Raw genomic sequence first — 20,595 nt, forward strand, 5'->3', positions numbered from 1 at the left:
ATTTTGAAAAGGAAGTTTTTCGTTAAGGGAACTTAATGGTTTGAAATAAGACTTATCTCTGGCACTTTTAGATGTCTCTTGATTATTCCGCTTGAATATTGCTCTTAAATTTTATTGAAGCTTGGTTGGAGAAAATTTGGTGTTTCATTACTCTACATATTTTAGGTTTAAAAAATTTTTGTTTTCAAAGAACACTTAAATTGAAAGCTGCAGGTGGTTATTTTTCTTACAGTGTTCTAGAATTCTAATGACATGTTGCAATGCTGTCCCAAGTATTGCTGCTAGAGAGAAGGGTGTAGCACTACTTGCTTGTGGTTTTTTTTTTTTTTTTTTTTTCGTCATGCAATTTCCTAAGTGTGGTCCTTGGAAACTAAGTGCAGTTGTAACAGTGGGAACAAGGGATACGGAGTACATCTCTTTATTCCCCCAGACTGTAGACTATAGATGGAAGGAGGAGTTGGAGAAAGAAGAATAGTCCAGCAAATACTTGGGCAGATTGTATGCATCCTTACCTAAAAAATTAAATTAAAAAACAATCATTTTTTTTTAAAAAAGATTTATTTATTTTATTACAAAGTCAGATATACAGAGAGGAGGAGAGACAGAGAGGAAGATTGTCCATCCAATGATTCACTCCCCAAGTGGGCGCAACAGCCGATGCTATGCTGATCCGAAGCCAGGATCCAGGAACTTCTTCCGGGTATCCCACACGGGTGCAGGGTCCCAAGGCTTTGGGCCATCCTTGACTGCTTTCCCAGGCCACAAGCAGGGAGCTGGATGGAAAGTGGAGCCACCGGGATTAGAACCGGCACCCATATGGGATCCCGGGGCATTCAAGGCAAGGACTTTAGCCATTAGGCCACTCTGCCGGCCGCCCCCCTGAAAAAAAACAATCATTGTTAAAAGAATAGAGTGGGCTGGCATGGTGGAGCAGCAGACTACTCCCTGGCCTGTGGCATCAGTATCCTTTATGGGCCAGTTCATGTCCCAGTTGTTCCATATCCCATCCAGCTCCCTGCCTAAGACCTGGGAAAGTATCAGAGAATGGTCCTTGTCCTTAAGACCCTGTATCCAAGTGGGAGACCTGGAAGAAACTCCTGGTTCCTGGCTTCAGCTCAGCTCTGGGCAGTGCAAACATTCAGGGAGTGAACCAGCAAATAGAAGACTTTCTCTGTCTCTCCTTCTCTCTCTGTCCTTTTCTTTCTGTACAACCTGCCTTTCAAAGAAAACTAAATCTTTTGTTAAAAAAGGAAAGAAGAAGATTCAAGTAATTGATAAATTCAACTATATTAAGACTTTTTCAAAATATTTTGTGAATCAAAAAATTTGTGCAAATCTTTAACTCGTGCACAAAACAGAAGCGATCCTTTCCAGATTCCTTTAGTGAAGTTAATGTAATCCTGGTATCAAAGCCAAAGACCCTAAGAAAGTTGCAAGCTAGGATCTCTGATAAATATAGATGTAAAAATCCTGACCAAAATACTAACAAACCAAATTCAACCACACATTAAAGGGTCAAATGAAATTTTATACTTGAGAAGCAAGGATGGGTAAACATGTAAGCCAGTCAATGAGATGCACCTAATTAACAGAAGAATAAAAAAAACAGTACCCAAACATGTAGGTGAAGATAACAAAATTGTACACCCTCTTTTTATTAAGATTTTTTAATTGGAGAAACATTTCCAGAGATAAGGAGAGAAAGAAAAAGATCTTCCATCTGCTGATTCACTCCCCAAATGGACACAAACACCAGAGCCGCATCAATCCAAAGCCAGGAGCCAGGAGATTCTTCCAGGTCTTTCACTTGGGTTTAGGGTTTCAAGGAGATGAGTCTTCCTCCACTGCTTTCTCAGGCCAGAAACAGGGATGTGGATCACAAGTGGATCAACCGGGACACAAACTGGCAGCCAAATGGGATGGCTGCTCTTGCAGGTGGAGGATTAACCAATGAACCAACACCGGCCCCTCAGCACCCTTTCATAATGAAAATGTGTACAGAGAACTTAGCCAAATAAAAGCTAAAAGTAAGCCCATAGATAACATTATATTCAGTAGTGAAGAAAAACAAACTTTAAGATCTGAAACAAGGCAAGAATGCCCACTCTTGTTTCTACTCAATGCAGTCCTGAAAATCCTAGCTTGAGAAATTCTGAAGAAAAAAAAAATTTCTGTCCAGATGACATTATCACATATCTAAATCCTGAAAAACAAAATAAGGAAATCCAAAAAAGCTTGATATAAAATCAACACAAAAGATGAATGAAAAAAAAAATGAATGAAACTTCAAATCATCAAAAAGGAAATTAAGAAAATCCGATTTACAGTAACATCAAAAAGAGTAAAATACTTAGGAATAAATTTAACCAAATAAGTGAGAAAGTTAAAATTGAAAAACATAAAACACTGAAGAAATGATGGCATGCAGCAGGAATTTGTGACATGTAGAGCATCTGCATTTCACAGTGCCTAGGTTCAAGACTCCATTCTCACACTTGAGGTTGGCTGCGTCAGCCAATGGACATTACGAGGGCTGCATCATCCTTGGATCAGCAAAATCGACCATTTCAGTTATCCAAACCACTTAGGCAGAACCCTTAGAATATGCACACATTGGGACCGTGGATTGATATCAGTTCCCCACCCCTGGGTACTGGGACATTTGGCAAGCTGGTGTGGCTTCCCTGTTTGTCTCTCCCCACCCCCCAAAACAAGAGGAAGAAATAGCAAATTTGGAATCAGTTATTTCACCCACTTTTCCATAAACCTTGATCCTTCCCACCTTGATCAACCATGTAATCATCATGGGAAAAAAAAGAAATTAAAAAAATATATATTAACAAAAAGAAAAAGACTACGTTCTCCTTTAGATCCAGTTTCCTGCCATGGTGGGAGGCAGCACTTGCTGGCTCAACTACTTGGGTCTCTGCCACCAACGAAATAGCATCCTAAGCACCTGACGTCAGATTGGCCATCACTGGCCCTTACCACTGGGGAGTGAACCAGCAGAAAGAAAAGCTCCCTTTCTCTGTATGAGAGAGATTCTGCATTTAAAGTGAATAAATAAATTTTTAAACCAAGGAAACACTAATCAATGGAAAGATACTCCATGTTGATGGATTGGAAGACATCTTGGTAAAATGCTCATAGCACTCGACTGTAAATTACAGATTCATTGTAAACCCTACAAATATTCTAGTGATATTTGTCACAGAAATTAAAAGAAAAATCCTAAAATAGAGCAGAACCACCAAGAACTACAAATAGACAAAGTAATTTTGAAAAAGAACACAACTACTAGCATAATCATTAACTTAAAAATATATTACAAAGATGCATTAAACAAGATAGTATGATAAAAAAAAAAAAAAAGGTAGAGAACAAAACCAAAAATGGAAAAGTCAAATCACATACATTAAAAACTTCCTGCTCAGCAAAGGAAACAAAAGGAAGAAAAGGCAACCAATATTGCAAAATAAGAAATGTTTGCAAACCATGTATCTAATAAAGAGCCAATGTCTAAATCCCAGAGGAATTGTTTTTTTTTTTTTTTAATTTCTTTTTATTGCGAAGTCCAATATACAGAGAGAAGGAGATACAGAGAGGCTCATGCCCCAACTGGTCACAACAGCCAAAGCTGAGCCAATCCAAAGCCAGGATTGGCTTTTCTGCCAGGTCTCCCATGCGGGTGCAGGGTCCCAATGCTTTGGGCCATTCTCAACTGCTTTCCCAAGCCACAAACAGGGAGCTAGCTGGCAAGTGGAACATCCAGGATACGAACCAGCGCCCAGTTGGGTTCCTGGCACATGCAAGGTGAGGACTTTATCTCCTAGGCTGCCACACTGGTCCCAGGAATTTTAGTTTCACAGTTCAATTTAAAAACGTGCAAAATAAATTTTGCCAAGCAACTGAAGTATTTTTACAAAGAAGACATACAGATGACCCACAGATTATTAGCCACCATCATTAAGATCAAAGAAATGTAAATTGAAACCACAATGAAATTACCTCACACTTGTTAGGCTGGCTTTTTTTATTATTAAATATGCCAGGGAGAAATGCAAGCCCCAGTACACTGTTGCAGGAAATACAAAGTGATGTACCCACTTTAGAAAGTAATCCAAAGGCTCCTCAAATAACTAAAACAAGCACTACACATGACCCAACAAGCCTACTTCTGTATGTACACTTGAACAAACTAAAATCAGATCCCATGGAGACAGCTTCTCTCGCGTTTTGTAACATTACTCACAATAGCCACGACATGGGAACAATTCAGCTGTCCACTGGCAAACCAAAGGATAAGGAAAATATAGTGTATGCATACAATGTGCTCTTCCATAAGAGAACATGGAGGACACAAGACTAAGGGAAATAAGCATTTACAGAAGGACAGATGCTATAGGCTGCCATTTACATAATGAATTAGAAACAACAAACTCATGGGACCTGAATAAAATAGTGCTTGCCAGAATCTTGGAGAAATATGAAGGCATTAGTCAAAGGATATAGGATTTCAGTCATACAAAATAAATGAGTCGTAAGGAGCTACAACAAAGCATAGCTAACAATACAGTAGTTAACAATATTAAAATTTTATCAAGCAAATGGATCTTAAGTGTTCACATACACAAAAACAAGCAGGGAGGAGGAGACATTTGAATGTGGCAAAATAGGTTGATGGCACAGATTACAGAGATTGCTTCATTGGACTTATCAATGGAATCATGAAGTTGTGTATATTAATTATGTATCAGTTTTGTCTATGTTCAAAAAAATTTTAGGGGTTTTTACCAAAAAATAAATATACAATAAAGACATAAAAATGCTATCTCCTGGGAGAAGAAATTTGCAGCATAATTTATCTTATAGTCTTCCATTGTTATAATTCCTGAGGCTAGGTACATTAAAGAGAAACGTGGATGTTCCAGCTCAAAGTTCTGGAGCTGGGAAGGCATCATGGCAGTAATGAACAAATTAGGTTAGACTTGAACTAATTCTCAGGAAACATTGTGATTGAGAGGGTAGGATAATTTTTGGAAGTAATCAGTCCTGTGGTGATGGCATGACAGGGCTGACAAGTGTGACAGAGGCAGGGACAGGGAGGCACCAGAGAAGGCTCCATCTTTTAAAGGGCCCACTACCTCTTATGATGTATTTATTTACTGGCTCCTAGCTTCAGCCTATCCTAGCCCTGGCCATTGCAACCATTTGGGAAGTGAGCCAATACATGGACATTCTCTCTTTTTCTGTCTCTCTCTCTCTCTCTCTCTCGCTCTCACTCTTGCTGTAGCCCTGACTTTCAAATAAAAAATGTAGTTACTATGTTTATTATTTGTTGCCTGTTTTCTCTGGAGCACTGGTTCTTAAGGAAAAATCATTCCCCTTTGTTCACTGACATAGTCAAAGCCTATGATAAGAGGAAATACTTACAAAATTGGTGAATCAGAGGATTCTGCATACTTATTTATTTGTTGTTTATTTTCATTTAATTTGAAATGCAGAGAGATAAAGGAGGCAGCAAGAAATCTTCTATATGCTGGTTTATTTCCCAAATGCTTGCAACAGAAAGTGCTGGGCCAAGTTGAAACCAGGAGCACAGAACTTAATCCTTAGTATCCCAGGCGAGTGGCAGGGACCCAAGAACTTGAGCCATGGTCTGCTGCCTCTAAGGCACATTGGCAGGAAACTGGAATAAGAAGCAGAGCTGAGACTCACTCTCAGGCACTCTGATATGGAATGTGGTGTCCCAAACAGAGTTTTTGCTGTACCAAATGCTCAAGTTAGTGTGCAAGACTAGATATTGTCTCCTCTTGCATGTTCCTGATGAAGGGAGTTCCAATAAGACTGGGTTGGTTTGGTTGTGCTTCCTTTATCTTTACCAGAACCACTATAACAAAAACCTCTAAAACTTCAGAGCCATGAGAAATAAAGAAGGTTCGTGTTATATGGTTTGCTCGGAGATTAAAAACCTGATCCCCAATGTGTGTTATCCATAGATCTCTGACTCAGTTCTTCCAGAACCACACTTGTCCTAATGTCATCACAGGTAGACTGGAATAGATATGGAAAGAACAAGGGACAGAAAGAAAACAACCTGAAAGAATGATAGTTAAAGAAAAGAAAATAGCTTAGATTTGAATGCATTTTCTTGCAAAACACTGATTTAGAACAATTGAGATAATTTCTGTAAGGAATCAGTTGTCACATATATATATTATGCATCCACATGTCGAGTCTGGTACTGGCTGTTGCAGATAGGATGAATGACATAGACATGATCCCTGTCATAGAGTTTTCAGATTATGAAGAGCAAACACTAAATAATTCCTAAATTATTAATCAAATAATTATGTATGCAAAGTATTGGCAAGGGAACATACAGAATATTTAAGAATTGATAGAGTGAGCAAACTTAGTTGGGAGACAGGTCAGAAAAAGTCTCCCTTAGTGAAGATGTAAGTTAAGCTTGACTCTAAGGGATGAGTAGGAGTTAATGCTCATGAAAATTAGCAAAGGAGAAGATACTACAGTCAGTGGAACCCCGTGAGCAGCAAGGATGAGAGAAGAGAGAACAGGGTGATTTTTGTAGAAACTACTTTTGGCTAAAATGCAGTAAGAAACAATGAGAAGGAAATAAAGCCAGAGAGGAGATCCGAGGCAATCAGACATCTGAGCAGGGCCTTCTGAGCCATCGTGAGAATTCTGGATTCTAGCAACAGTGGGAACACTGAAAGCAGGGAAGTAATTTGATCAGATTTGCATTTTGCAAGGAACATTCTGGTTGCAGTTACGATGGCATTTAGGGGAAGAGCGAGAGAGAAACCTGAGTCCAGGTAAGAAGTCATTACAGTGGTGGACACGAGAAATTATGGTACTGGACCAGGATGTGGACAATGAGAATGGTGAAATGAGTGATCTAACAATCATTTAAAACATAATGAACTGTTGCAATGATTAAAGGTGACAAAGGAAACTTCTTTAGAAGTCAGGCATTTATTCTAAATTTCTGGCATGGCATGAACATTAAGAATAGATAGTGATGCCAATTGCAGAAATGGAAGAAAAACAGATTTGGGGGCAAGAATAGAAATGATGAATGCAGTTTCTGTCTTAACTTTGAGGTGTCTATGAAAGACAGTTTTGGAGATACAAGATAACAGAATCAGGACATGGAAGTCATGCGAGGGAATGAGGTCACCCTAGAAGACATTGTAGTTCAGACAAGTAGATAAGAGACCTTGGACTCCTAACACTAGTCTGGCATGGCAGATAAGGAGCTGGCAGAACACTGGGAGGAGTCCAGGGAGAATTTAGAAAACCAGCAGCAGGCAATACAATGGAAGCTATAACAGGGAAAACTAAGGAAGAGAGCATTTTATCCATTTTATCCATTTTATCCAGTGTACTGAAAGAGCTGGCAAAATGAAATTTGTCTTTTGTATTACAGAACCCACGTAGGTACCTCTGTAAAAGCATTGTTGGTGAACTGTATGATATTCAGATGAAGAAGTGTTGATATTTGAGTAAGAGGTGAGGAAATATATATATAACAGAATTGGTTCCATACTTTTAATTTACAGGAATAGTAAAAAAATACAAGATTCTGTATTTTTGTATTAAGTTTTAATTTTGGCAAGCAGAAATATTTTTAAAATTATAACAACTTGCACCATCATTTTATAAAAAGGCATTACATGATGTAAAAATATGAAGTTTTAACATTAGAATATAGGACGGGTCTTTGGATAAGATATTTGGTAACTTGATCTGATTTTTGTTTATGTGCTATATGGATAACATGAGAAGCAGTTTATCTACTTCCTGATTTGCCACACACACATAAAAATCTTCTGATGGGGGCATGTATGTAGTCTAGAGGTAGATACCCACATCCCACAGAGCTCCTAGGTCTGAGACTGGCTCTGCTCCCAATTCCAGCTTCCTGCTTATGCATACCATAGGAGGCAGTAGGTGATAGATGGTAACAGTTGTGTGCCTCCATTGAGTTCCACCTGATGTCATATTGATCCAGTCCTGGCCATTGTGGGCATTTGGGGAGTGAGCCAAGCCGATGGAAAAAATTTCTCCCCTGATTACTGCCCTTTAGCAGTAAATGCTAAAATGAGGCATCCATAGCATGTCAGGCTGAAGTTATCGTGGAACAGGGCAAAACTGATATGAGATCAGAGGAAGAACATTTACTATGTTGGCAAAAGAAGCTGAAGAGAGTTGGCTAGGAAGAGGCAGAGAAGCTGATGAAAGCAGGACGAACCATCAGGTAAGAGATATTGCTGTGTATGTAATCTAGAAAGATAAAAAATCTAGGTAAACTCTAGATGGAACTGTGTGTATGTAAGATAGGTTTCTACCATTTTAGTCTTTCCTGTTTTGGAGACTGTCAAAACTATGACAGATTTGTCAGCTGATCTTAACATTTACTATAGTGGATACATGTATCTGCCTTATAATAAGAAAACCTAGACATATTTATTAATCCAGGTCTCAAACTTCCCACTCATAAAATGAGGACAATGATAGCACCTACAACTTCTGGCAAGTAGCCCATTTGTAGTTTATTGATTCCTTATATTATTGTAGCTGTCATTTGGTATTTGATGTCAATGTACTTAGTTTAGTTATGTAATTCAACATGTATTCATTGAGTGTTACTACATTCCAAGCCTTGTACTGGGTACTGAGAATATAGGAGTAAACAAAACAAAGTCTCAGCCTTTGTGGGACTTACATTCCTGTTAGAGGGGGACAGGTGCCTCACAAATAAGACAATAAGTATCACATCAAATGCTGATTTTTGTAATCAGTGTAAGTAAAATAAGGAGGATAGAGAGTATATGCAAAAGCCAACCTTATATATGGGATGCTATAGGAAGGCCACTTTGACAGGGGTTTTTTGTACATCTGAATAACTACATGTATTTAGGAAGGAACATTCCAGACAGGTGGAGCAGTAACTGCTAACATGGATATGTTTGGCATGTCTAAAGTTCAGAAATAAGGCTACAGTATCATGAATCTAGGATAAACTGATGGATATGCCATACTGGGATACTAGCCAAATCTTAACTGTTCCATAGTTATCATAGGAATATGGCTTGGAGAGTCATTGGAGGTTTCTGAGGAAAGGAGTCACATGATCTAGGTGGAGAAAAGATGAATGGAGACAACAGAAGCAATCTATATTAGAGTAACTGGAACCTAGGCAGAAAGAGTGTTGAAAAATGTTTAGATTCTGAATAGAAAATATTTTGAAGATAAAATCAGTAAGATATATTTCTGTGATGTGTGTGTGGTAAGATATAAAAATAAGTCAAAGATGACATTAAGATTTTAAGTCTCAGCCAACTTTGGAAAAATGGAATTGCCATTACCGAGACAAAGAAGACTGGAGAATGGATAGCACATGTTAGCTCACAGAAAATAAAGGTTCTTTTGGTACAGGTGTGACACAGCAGTTTAAGCCCCCTCTTAGGGACACTTGCATCCCATGTTGGAGTACCAGATTCAAGTCCTTATTACTTCATGCTTTTAACCCATCTTCCTGCCAATATACCTGGGAAACAGTGGAAGATGGTCCAACTACTTAGGTTCCTGTTACTCAGATGGGAGACTCAGTTATTCCTGGCTCCTGGGTTCAGCCTGACCTCGTCCCCGTTGTTCTGAACATGTGGGGAGTGAACTAGCATATGGAAGGATTCTTGTGCATGTGTTACAGTTACAGAGAGAGATGGAGAGAGAAAGCTCTTCCATCTGCTGGTTCACTCCCCAGATGGCCGAAACAGCCAGGCCTAAGCCAGGACAAAGCCAGGAGCCAGGAGCTTCATCTGGATCTCCACATAGGTTGGCAGTGGTGCAAATGCTTGGGTCATTTTCCTCTATTTTTCCCAAGCTGCTATTAGAGAATTGAATTGTAAGGGGAGCAACTGGGACACAAACCAGTGCCCATATGAGTTGCAGGTGTCACAGGCAGGGCCTTTATCTGCTATGCCACAATGCCAGTCTCAAGAATTGTAGTACATCCTCTTCTGTTAAGAAAGGGGGGAACTTATGTGCATACCAGCTAGGATGCTATCAGACACAATCATTCAACTTGCAAACCAACCAACCCCAACTGGATTTAGTAATAGAGAAGAGTAGTGGCTCATGGAAATGAAGAGTCCAGTTGTTGGACAGGCTCCGTGCTTATTTAATCTAGCATCTTAACAATGTCATCAGTGACCCAGTTTCCTTTCATCTTTCTATTGTGCTGTCCATGGTATCTGTTTCATCTAAGGCAGCTCCCTTCAGTTTATAGCATGAATGCCAGCAGCCATGAGAACTAACTTCCTCTGTCCTATTAGAAGAGAGAGGACAATTGCCCCAATTGCAGAGCAGAAATCCTGACCTTCAAACCACAGACTGTTTAGTCCTAGTGTTTCTTTAGACAGGAGACATCATCTCAGAAATGCTCCACTTTGGGGACTCTGGAATGACATCTGGTGACTGTTCCCCATCCCCAGGTACTGAGGCGGTTGAGAGGCTATTGAGAGGCAGTTGAGTGGTTGGTTTCTCCCCTCATATCTCTCACGTGGGTGCAGTATCCCAAGGCTTTGGGCTGTCTTTGACTGCTTTCCCAGGCCACAAGCAGGGAGCTGGATGGGAAGCAGGGTCTGCCAGGATTAGAACTGGTACCCATATGGGATCCTGGCAAATTCAAGGCGAGGACTTTAGCAGCTAGGCTATCACCCCAGGCTCTGCCATTTTTTTTTTTTAAGGTTTAGTCATTTTTATGTGAAAGGCAGATATTTACAGAGAGGTCTTCCATCTGCTGGTTCATTTCCCAAAAGGCTGCAACTGCAGGAGCTGAGCTCAAATGAAGCTAGTAGCCAGGAGCTTTTTCAGGGTCTCCCACGCAGGTGCAGGACCCAAGGACCCATTCTCTGCAGCCTTCTCATCCCATAAGCAGGAAACGGGTTCAGAAGTGGAACAGCCAGAACTCAAACTGACACCCATATTGGATGCTTGTGTTTGCAGGCAGAGGGTTAGCTTATTATACTACCACGATGGCCCCACTTGTGTTACTTTCAAACTGAAATGTAATCTCCATACTTCTTGACCTTCTAGTACAAATTTTTAAATACTTTTTTTTACTAAATCAAGTCATACCTGTCCTGGATTACGTGGTTTTATACGTGCAGACTTCAGTTAGGGTGGGGTGCTTTGGCTGCAGTGATTTTAAAGCAAGGCTCCACCTCAAGAACCTAGGAATGTTAGGTAGGAGATTGGGAAGTCCATACCTTGCCAAGAACTTCAGCTATTCCCATAAACAATCTTATTACTTATGCTGACTCTTGCATACTAAACAGGTTATCCCAGTTTTAAACTTGATACTTCTATTTACCATTTGAACCACCCTTCACAAAGACACAATCACTCATTTGTACATTTAAATACCATTTTCTATGAATAGGTCAGTGTGTTGAAAACCATGGCAGTTTGCAGCAGCCACACACCCTGCCTTCTGTCCGTTGCTACTACTACTACAGGAGAACCACGTAGGCAAAACAATGGATGTTTAAGAAAAAAGCACATAAAATGGCCTAATTTTAGGGAACTTCAGTTGGGCCTCAGAAAGTTGAATAAATAATTATATAAGAGTGTGCATAAGATTATTATGCTGGACACAGCATTTATAGCACAGCCAGTAAAGCTGCTATGATGTTGGCATTCCATACGGGTGCTGGTTGGAGTCTTAGCTACACCACTTCCAATTCAGGTCCACGCTGATGTGCCTGGGAAAGCAGCAGAGGGATGATCCAAGTCCTTGGGCCCCTGTACCCTCATAGGAGATCCAGATAAAGCTCCTGGCTTAGGACCTGCCCCGCTTTGGCCATTACTGCCATTTGGGAAGTGACCCAGCAGATGGAAGATCTGTCTCTCCCACTGTGTAACACTGACTTTCGAATAAATAAGTGCATCTTTATTTCTTTAGAAATATATTATGCCAGTTGACTTAAGTCTGCATAAAGAATCTGGTTTTGCAAGACTACCTGACTACCAATAAATATCCTCTGATTGGGAGAATCTGTTTACTGGCACATTGAAGTTACTCCGAGTAGCGTTGACCATAAGTGATTTCAAATCAAAGTTATTTGATTCAACAATAGCTACTAAAACTGGAATCATCTCTCACAGGCTTATTTTTTTTAAGTTTTTTTTTTTTGTTTTTTTGTTTTTTACTGGAAAGTCAGACACATAGAGGAGGAGAAACACAGAAATCTTCCTTCTGTTGATTCACTGCCTAAGTGGTTGCAATGGGCCAAACTGAGCCCATCCAAAGCCAGGAGCCAGGAACTTCTTCCGGTTTCCCACGCAGGTGCAGAGCCCCAAGGTTTTGGGTCATTTTCTACTGCTTTCCCAGGCCACAGGCAGGGAGCTGGATGGGAAGCAGAACAGCTGAAACATGAACTGATGCCCATATGGGATGCTGGCGCGTGCAAGATGAGGACTTTAGTCACTAGGCTACCGTGCTGGGGCCCAGCACAGACTTACCATAACCTCCAGGTAATTCAACATAAAGATGTGTAATTCTACATTACACATTTCCCCCAAGGTGAAGCTTAACCACCTAGTCATATCTGCCCTCCCCCTCGCCCCTTTGTCATCCACTGTCTTTCTCTTTACTCCCTCTGATCCAGTCACATGCATTCACATTCTCACTCTGAAACCTCCGCTCCTGCTGCTTCCCCTTCCTCGACTACCCTGTGGGGCATGCGTACTTCTCAGCAGCGTCTGTCCTGCTGGGCTTGTTCAAAACGCAGCACTCTCCATTCCCAGCCTGCTCGTGGCCAATTCCTGAGCCCTGCTTTTATTACTTTTCTGACATAGCTCACCTGCAATGTAAGCCTCATGGGAGATTTTTGTTGCTGTCATCTCCTTCTTTACCCCCAGAAAAACAACCTGTACACTGCAGATCCCCAGGACATCTTTCTTAAATTACTAGTGAAAGTTTTCATGATCTGCCCATGTAGAGTACAGCTGAAGCAGGAACCCAAATATGCCTTCATCATCTGCTTGTTTCACAAGTAAAACTTCCTCCTTAAATAGAACAGTGGGGGGGAGGGGTATCAAATCGTCATTCCCAACATCTTAGAATACCTGAGTTTTTTTTAAAGAAGTAATACAAACTAACGAAATTGCGATTTCACACACATACGTGGAAGAAGACATAGGAAGACTTCTGTGAACAGCATTCTGAGTTTTACTGAAACGTGGGGAAAGTGCTCCTTGGGATGTCAGGCTCAACCAGAAAGCGCACCCCAGAGGGCAGGACTTCCTGTCAGCCCCCAGCTAACCGGTCCACGGGGTGGCAAGAAGGGTCAGCAAGAGCTGTCCTCCCGCCCGTCTGTTCCCCAGGACTTACCCGGCCCCCAGATCACCGCAGCCACACCAAACTAAAATCTCCTAGGACTCACCGGAATACACCCAGCTGCTGAGAGGCCGGCCACGTCTGTGAAACGGGGTCCGCCCCTTCTCCCCTGGTCCCCCCACCCGAGTCTAAGGGCAAACAGCTGAAACAGTGCGCGGGGTCGGCTGCACGCGGGGCTCACAGGGAGGAGACGCCCCCTGGCCCCTGCCCCTGCCAGCGCTCCTCGGCCCGGGACCTCGCAGTCAGGCGAAGGGCAAGGGTGGGCAGAGGCCGGACTGCGCGCTGCGGGGACCTCGGCCGGCCCGCAGGCGTCAGGGCGCAGGCGGCGAGCGGACCACAGGACGCGCCCGAGCCCGGCCCCCGGCCCGCCGGGGGAGGGGGGGGGACGAGGTCCCGAGGCCACGCCCCGGGGCGGGGCTCCGTCAGGGTCCAACCACCGCGCGCGGGGCGAGGGGGTGGAGCGCCGAGAAACATCCGCTTCCTCACACGGGTCCCCGCGGCGGCAGGGAGGCCTCTCCCCCTCCTCGTGTGGTGCGGTCCTGGGCCGCGAGTCACGCGGCCTGCTCGCCTGCCCCTTCCCCGGCAGGTGGTACCTTGCGCGGCCTCCGCAGGCGTCGCTCGCGGCGGGCGCCGGTGGAACGATGCCGGGCCGGAGTCCCCTCACCTGTATTCTCCTGGCGGCGGCAGTCACCTGCGCCTTGGCGCAGCACGCGCCGCCGGTGAGTGAACTCGAGAGGAGGCGCGCTCGGGGCAGCGCGCAGGTGCAGGCGGGACGGGGCGGGGCGGCCGGCAGGTGCGGAGCGGCCGGGCCAAGGCAGCATCTTTGCGCGGGCCTGTCATTCCGGATGCCCCCTGGGTTGGATGGGTTGTCAGCTGGACCCAGGACATCTCTCAGGGAAGTGATGTCCGTAGGAGGGTTGAGGGTGTGATTCGCACCTCCTCCGGTGGGAGTGGTCGTCCCAGGGTCTGGCATTCACAACGGTGAAAAGGGAAAAGTTCTGCTGGCCTTGCATATAGGGCCATCCAGCATCCACCCAGCGTGAGTGCTGTCGATTTTCGTCATCAGGTGCTTTCTCTCCTGAAGGAATTTCTTTGCAAAAACCTGCCCTGCTGTCGCATGGCTTGGCGAGATGCCAACCAGGAGCAAGTCCTAACGTGCCTGCTGTGGCCTTAGTGCCAGTCGCGGGAGCGAACCTCTGTGCCAACGGCTCTCGCCCGCAGGCCAGTCACAGGGCCAGGAGACAGTGAGGGACCAGCGTGACTCGTTCATTTTACAGAGGAGGAAGTAGACCTAGAGCGAGAAAACCCTAGCCACAGGTCACAGTGTTGCTTACTGAAGCATTCCTAAATCCAACCTCTGGACGCCCAGTCTGGAACGCTTTCACAAGTGAGCTCATTAAAAGCAGTTAACACTACGTGTTTCTTTGGCGATAGGTCAGATAATTAGGAACCTGCTAGCGTCTGACCCGAGGCTCCGGGGCATGATCTGGGCTTTGGTACATAGTTGTACCGCATACTTACTGTTGATCATAACTGCGTTTATTCCCATAAGGGAAGTGCCATGTGAATAAAAATCATGGTGGGGTATAATCCAGCCTTTAAAAACTAACTTGAAACAAAAGCAGATTCTGGGATGTTATGTCCTTCAGGATCCTAATTATACTTCTACACAGAAAGGTTAAAGGTTACTTTAGTGTCTGTCAGAAATTAAGTCGCTAAGAGCATTTAGCATTATGGGATTAAAAAAAAAGAATTTCGTACTTTAAGTGCTATCAATTCCATAAGAGAACTAGGTCTGCATTAGAAGTCGAATAAATTAGAGTTAGTGTAAATCTTTTAAACCGAGAGAACCCATACCATGGCATAGAAATAATTCATTACGCAATCATGACTGGGGTTGTGTGGTTTGGGGCAGACTAAGAAATAGGACTTGGTTTTGGTTGAATGCCTGCAGAAAGTGAGACAGTTCTGAAGTTTGGTGAAGAAGTTAATAGTCCCTCATCTGGCAAAAGAGCAGAATAGCTGGTATTTTGTGTATTCTACGGTGCCTTTGCTCTTGCCTGCATTCGGTGGGAATCTTGGAGTAGCCCTTGCTTTGACTTTACGCTCAAGAGAACAAGAAATAGCTTGGCTGTGAGTGTCAGACCAAGTGAGAGTAATACTGAGGTTTTGCTGTAAAGCTGAGGTTATTTCTGACATCACGGTTTACTTGTTTTTCCCTTCCTTTTTTCAGGCAAACATTTCTTTTTTCAAAGATTAATTTTTTTTTTTTATTTGAAAGTCAGAGGTACTGGGAGACAAGGAGAGACTGAGACAAAGAGGTCTCCCATCCCTGCGTGGCCACAGTAGCCAGAGCTGAGCTGATTCAAAGTCAGGAGCCAGAAACTTTCCAGGTCTCCCACATAGAGACAATCCCCAGGACTTGGGCCGATTTCCGCTGGTTTCCCAAGTGCATTAGTAAGGAGGTGAAGTAAGGCATCCCAGAGATAGGACTCATAGGTGCTGGCAGCATGAGTAAAGACTCAGCCCACTATACTTCAACACCAGCCCCAAGACAAACTTTTTTTTTAAAGACTTATTTAATTTTATTGTAAAAACAGATATATAGGGAGGAGGTAAGACAGAGAGGAAGATTTTTCATCTGTTGGTTCACTCCCCAAGCAGCCACAGCTGAACCTATCCGGAGCCAGGAGCCAGGAACCTCCTCCAGGTCTCTCATGCGGGTGCAGAGTCCCAAGGTTTTGGGTCATTTTCTACTGCTTTCCCAGGCCACAGGCAGGGAGCTGGATGGGAAGCAGGGCTGCTGGGACACAAACCAGTTCCCATATGGGATCTTGGTGCATGCAAGGTGAGGACTTTAGCTGCTAGGCTACCATGCTGGGCCCAGGACGAACGTATTTTAAAAGCTTTTTTTAAAATAAGAAAAGCCAACTGCCTGATGATGAATTTAGTAGCTCTTACCTATAACAGGAGTTGTCAAAATCTAGTGCAACCCCTGGTGTTAGTTTGCAAAGCTGCTTTCACAGCTCTTCAAAGAGAGAAAAACATAAAACTGGTTGTTTCTTATGTTAGGCTTTATTCCAAATTTATAGACCTCTAGTTGTTGCTAAAACATTCTTTTTGAAATTGAAATACACAGGTAGATGTGGCATGAGTAGGAGTTGGTTTATTTTATGTTAACACCAGTGCTTAACACAGTGGAAAAGGGAACCTGTATATGGGGCCCTGTTCTCTCTTTGACTGATCTAGAAAATTGTGGGGCCTGCTGACCGGGAATCACATGTAAGTCTAGTGACTTCACTTGGCCTTGGGAAGAAGCATGGTTTCAGTTTGAACAATTCTCTGATAAACAGTGGTGCCGTGGTAACAGAGGTTATTTCAAAACATCTTTTGATAAGTGTTGAGTAAGGAGGGCCAGCTTTAAATGATAAACAAAAGTCACTTGGCCTGGAAATGTAGGAGTGTTTTGTTTGAAGCTTTCAGCAGGATGAATGTTTCAAGGTCACCTTGAGCTGATTTTCTTCATTCAATCTATTGAAGCCTGTCATGAGATATTTTGGTAGGAACTGAGTAACTCTTCAGCAAGTTCTGCATCATCACTCCCGCTATGTGTTATCTGTTCCAAGTCAGTCACCAAGGGAATCTAGGCTTCCAGCTTCAAGGAGGGTTTGCTCAGATTCTTTTTAGTAAAATGTCAATGACTTAATAGATGCCATCAAAGCCCAAACGAAAATGTCTGGAAAGAAAGAGCAAGAACCCACCAGGCTGGGTGCTAAAGAACTGTGGCGTTATCCTAAAAACAGTGGGAAGCCATTGGGTGGTTTTAAGCGGGATAAATTGGTTTTGTTTGTTTATTTTTATTTGAAAGGCAAATTTAAGGAGAGAAGGAAATATAGAAAGATCTTCCATCCGCTAATTAATTTCCCAAGTAGCTGCAGTGGCTGGAGCTGTGCCAATCCAAAGCCAGGAGCCAGGAGCCAGGATCCAGGAACCTCTTTCAGGTCTCCCACATGGATGCAGGGTCCCAAGGCTTTGGGCCATCCTCAACTGCTTTCCCAGGGCACAAGCAGGGAGCTGGTTGGGAAGTGGGGCAGCCCAGACACTAATCAATATCCCTATGGGTTGCTGGTGCATTCTAGGCCAAGTTTTAGCCACTTAGCCATCACACCGGGGATGCGGGGGAGGGCCCAAAAGAGAATGTTTTAATTACAACAAAATTTGAATTGAAAAAGAACACTTTAGATAGGAGATGAGCAAGAGCATGAGGAAATATCTGGAGGAGAAAGCAGACTGCATTAAGGGAAGGTAGTGCCAGGGGCAAGGGAGAGAAAAGCAGGAAGCTGAACACGTGGCAAGAAAAATCAGATAGGGATGTGGAAGTGCAGTGTCACTGTGACCCAGGCATTGCCCAGGTGCTTTGCTGGACAATTGAGCATCTGTGGCAAGGAACATAGGAACGGAAAAGTATAGAGGCTGAAAAGTGAGAGTTGTTTTTATTCTGATTTGTGTGAAATTTCTAGGGGCAGAGAGACCACAAGCAAACTGATGGGACTGGAGCCCAGGAAAGGGCAGGTACTAGGAGTTGTAGGCGTAATACTGTTTAAAGCCATTGAAGCAGATGACCTCACAGAGAGGTTAAGAGAGAAGTAGGCAAAGGGTGTGCCAGGTTAAGACAAATGTGCCAGGTTAAGAAGAAACTGGCGAGCCCAGCACAGTGACCTAGTGGCTCAAGTCCTCGCCATAATCATGCCAGGATCCCATATGGGTGCCAGTTCTAATCCCGGCAGCTCCACTTCCCATCCAGCTCCCTGCTGGTGGCCTGGGAAAGCAGTCGAGGACGGCCCAAAACCTTGGACCCTACATCAAAATGGGAGACCCAGAGGAAGTTCCTGGATCCTGGCTTCGGATCAGCATAGCATCGGCTGTTGCGCTCACTTGGGGAGTGAATCATCGGACAGAAGATCTTCCTCTCTGTCTCTCCTCCTCTCTGCATATCTGACTTTATAATGAAAATAAAATAAATCTTTAAAAAAAGAGAAGAAGAAGAAACTGGCAGAATTAAAGCTGTACCCTGAAGGGGAGGAAGGAGACATGTGACAGGATGCTCAGGGAGGAGCAGGACAGGCTGTGTGCACCAAATGTGATGCAACCATTACACTTGGCCACTCAAGGTCACCGGTTGGTCATCTTAGCCAGAGAACAGCACTGAGGCCAGAAAGTGGAGGTTGTACATGGAAGAGCTATCTGAAGGACTATAGCCAAAGAGTTAATTATTCTCGATAATAAATCTGCGCTATTTATAACATTGGTGAGAATAAAACAGAATTGATCAGTGACCAATTATTGAAGCAAATTAATTTTTTTGCTCCAGCTTCTCATCTGAGTGATAACTTTGTTGACATGAGCTGCTGAATAAACAGTGATTCTCACAAAGTCCCCTAAACTCTCAAAGACCCCATCTGGCTTCCCCCAGAACTACAAAGGAAGTGGCACACAGGCTCATCTGTTTAGCATTCAGCAAATACCGCACACCCACTGTGCACCTGCTGTGTTCCGTATGCTGGCCCTGAGTCAGTCGTCAAGGTGAACAAGACCCCCGCTTCCAGGGAGAGTGTGTTCACCTTCCTTTTACCTCGACGTCAGTAGTTGGTTAGGGTGCTGTCTCATCAAAGCCCAGAAGACTTAAAAATATTCCTGTGTTCCTCTGAATTATATTCACCAGAAACATGTCCTTTCCTAGTGTGTGTCCAGTTAATTGTAGATAGAGAACATGTTAGAAAGCAGATTTCTAGAAAAGATCTGCTGATGAATTAAATAAATTGAATATTGTCTTGCTGGAATTGCTTGCTTTCTTGTGTGAAGTTAGTATTTGTTTAAACTATCTTCCTCTATTTTCTGTGTATGTGAATAGAACAAGCACACAAGACTCTTTTGAACTTTATTGTACATTGTTAGAAGCATATGTTTCATTGGGTTTCCTGCCAATTCTGCAGGACTCTTAATTTTAAGAAGCTAGACAAGTTCTGTCCTTTAAGTCCAAAACCATCAGCTCCTCAATGAAGTAATTTGAAGTATTTTTTCCTAACTATATTATGTTCAAAGATCTCTGATTGGTTTTCCCTAATGAGTGGAGAGGACATAAAAATTCTGTAATTTAATTTCCGAGATATTTAATTTCTAATCACATTACAAATAATTAGAAAAATTTTGAACCCAGAATGTCTTATAAAAATATTTCCCAAAGTTTATTAATGGATCAGACTAGCCTTCAAATTTGCACCACTTTCCTCCAGGGTTGAGAAGCAGTGGGGTGTGGGTGGGTTGGGGTATAAAGAGAGAAATTCTGAATTTGTTTCTCCTGTGAGAGAAGAGCACAGTGTATCAAGGAGACTGTGCTCTCTGCCTGCGGTCTGTCTAGGTGCTTAGCTATCTTGATAAAATTGTCTAGTTTTAAATCATGTGTAGCTAAATTTGGTGATAGGAAGAAGCTTTGAATAACCAGTGAACTCATTCCGATACTATCTTAGGCTGCACATTGATTTTAGAGTTATTCTTTCCATGTGGAATTTTTCCAAGGGTGAGGATGTAGCTCTCTTTCCACCCCATCTTTAAAAAGAACCTTTGTTAGTTTAACTGGCTTCTGTGTTAGTGCTTCTGCACACCTGAAATAATGTGTTCTCAGTGGCTGCCTTTGTTGTTTTCACTCAAGTTCCACCTTTATACTTTCTGCTAATTTCCATGCAGATTCCTTGTCTGTTACAGCCAGAATTATGACAGTTGTTAACTGAGACTCCCACATGTATTGTTGCAAGACTTATCCACAGCTGTTACCCCTGGGGCAAGTCAAATTCTTTCCTAATCCTTGACACCACTTGCAGCCCCCTCACAGTCAACTAGACAGTGTGCCCTTAGCTGGGTTTTTGTCTCAGCTGTTTAGGGCATGCAAATATAATTATTAGGGAGAAACAGGAGTCATTAGATTTCTCATTTGCTGAATGAGAAATTACACTGCAGAATTCCTTAACTAAGTATAGGCTTTCTTGGTGCAAAATGAACTGAGGCATTGATTGTATTGTGATCACAGCTCAGAACTGCATGATGGAATAGCAGAGACCCTGGTTCTGTCCCTAGCTGTATAATCTACACATCATTGATGGAGCTGAGTT

General features: G+C 43.0%; 1 protein-coding gene across 1 annotated transcript in view; it reads left to right on the plus strand.

Annotated features, from left to right (window-relative positions):
• The first annotated feature begins 14,039 nt into the window (after nucleotides 1–14,039).
• ASAH1 (N-acylsphingosine amidohydrolase 1) overlaps nucleotides 14,040–20,595 on the plus strand; it is a 29,200-nt gene continuing 22,644 nt past the window's right edge. The window contains exon 1 of the mRNA XM_040965704.1: nucleotides 14,040–14,148. Coding sequence (XP_040821638.1) covers nucleotides 14,071–14,148 — 78 coding nt within the window. The 5' untranslated portion in view covers nucleotides 14,040–14,070. The remainder of the gene's footprint in view (nucleotides 14,149–20,595) is intronic.

This window comes from Ochotona curzoniae, unplaced genomic scaffold (genome assembly GCF_017591425.1).
Source record: "Ochotona curzoniae isolate NIBS_2020 unplaced genomic scaffold, NIBS_Ocur_1.0 scaffold_4505, whole genome shotgun sequence".
Taxonomy (NCBI): domain Eukaryota; kingdom Metazoa; phylum Chordata; class Mammalia; order Lagomorpha; family Ochotonidae; genus Ochotona; species Ochotona curzoniae.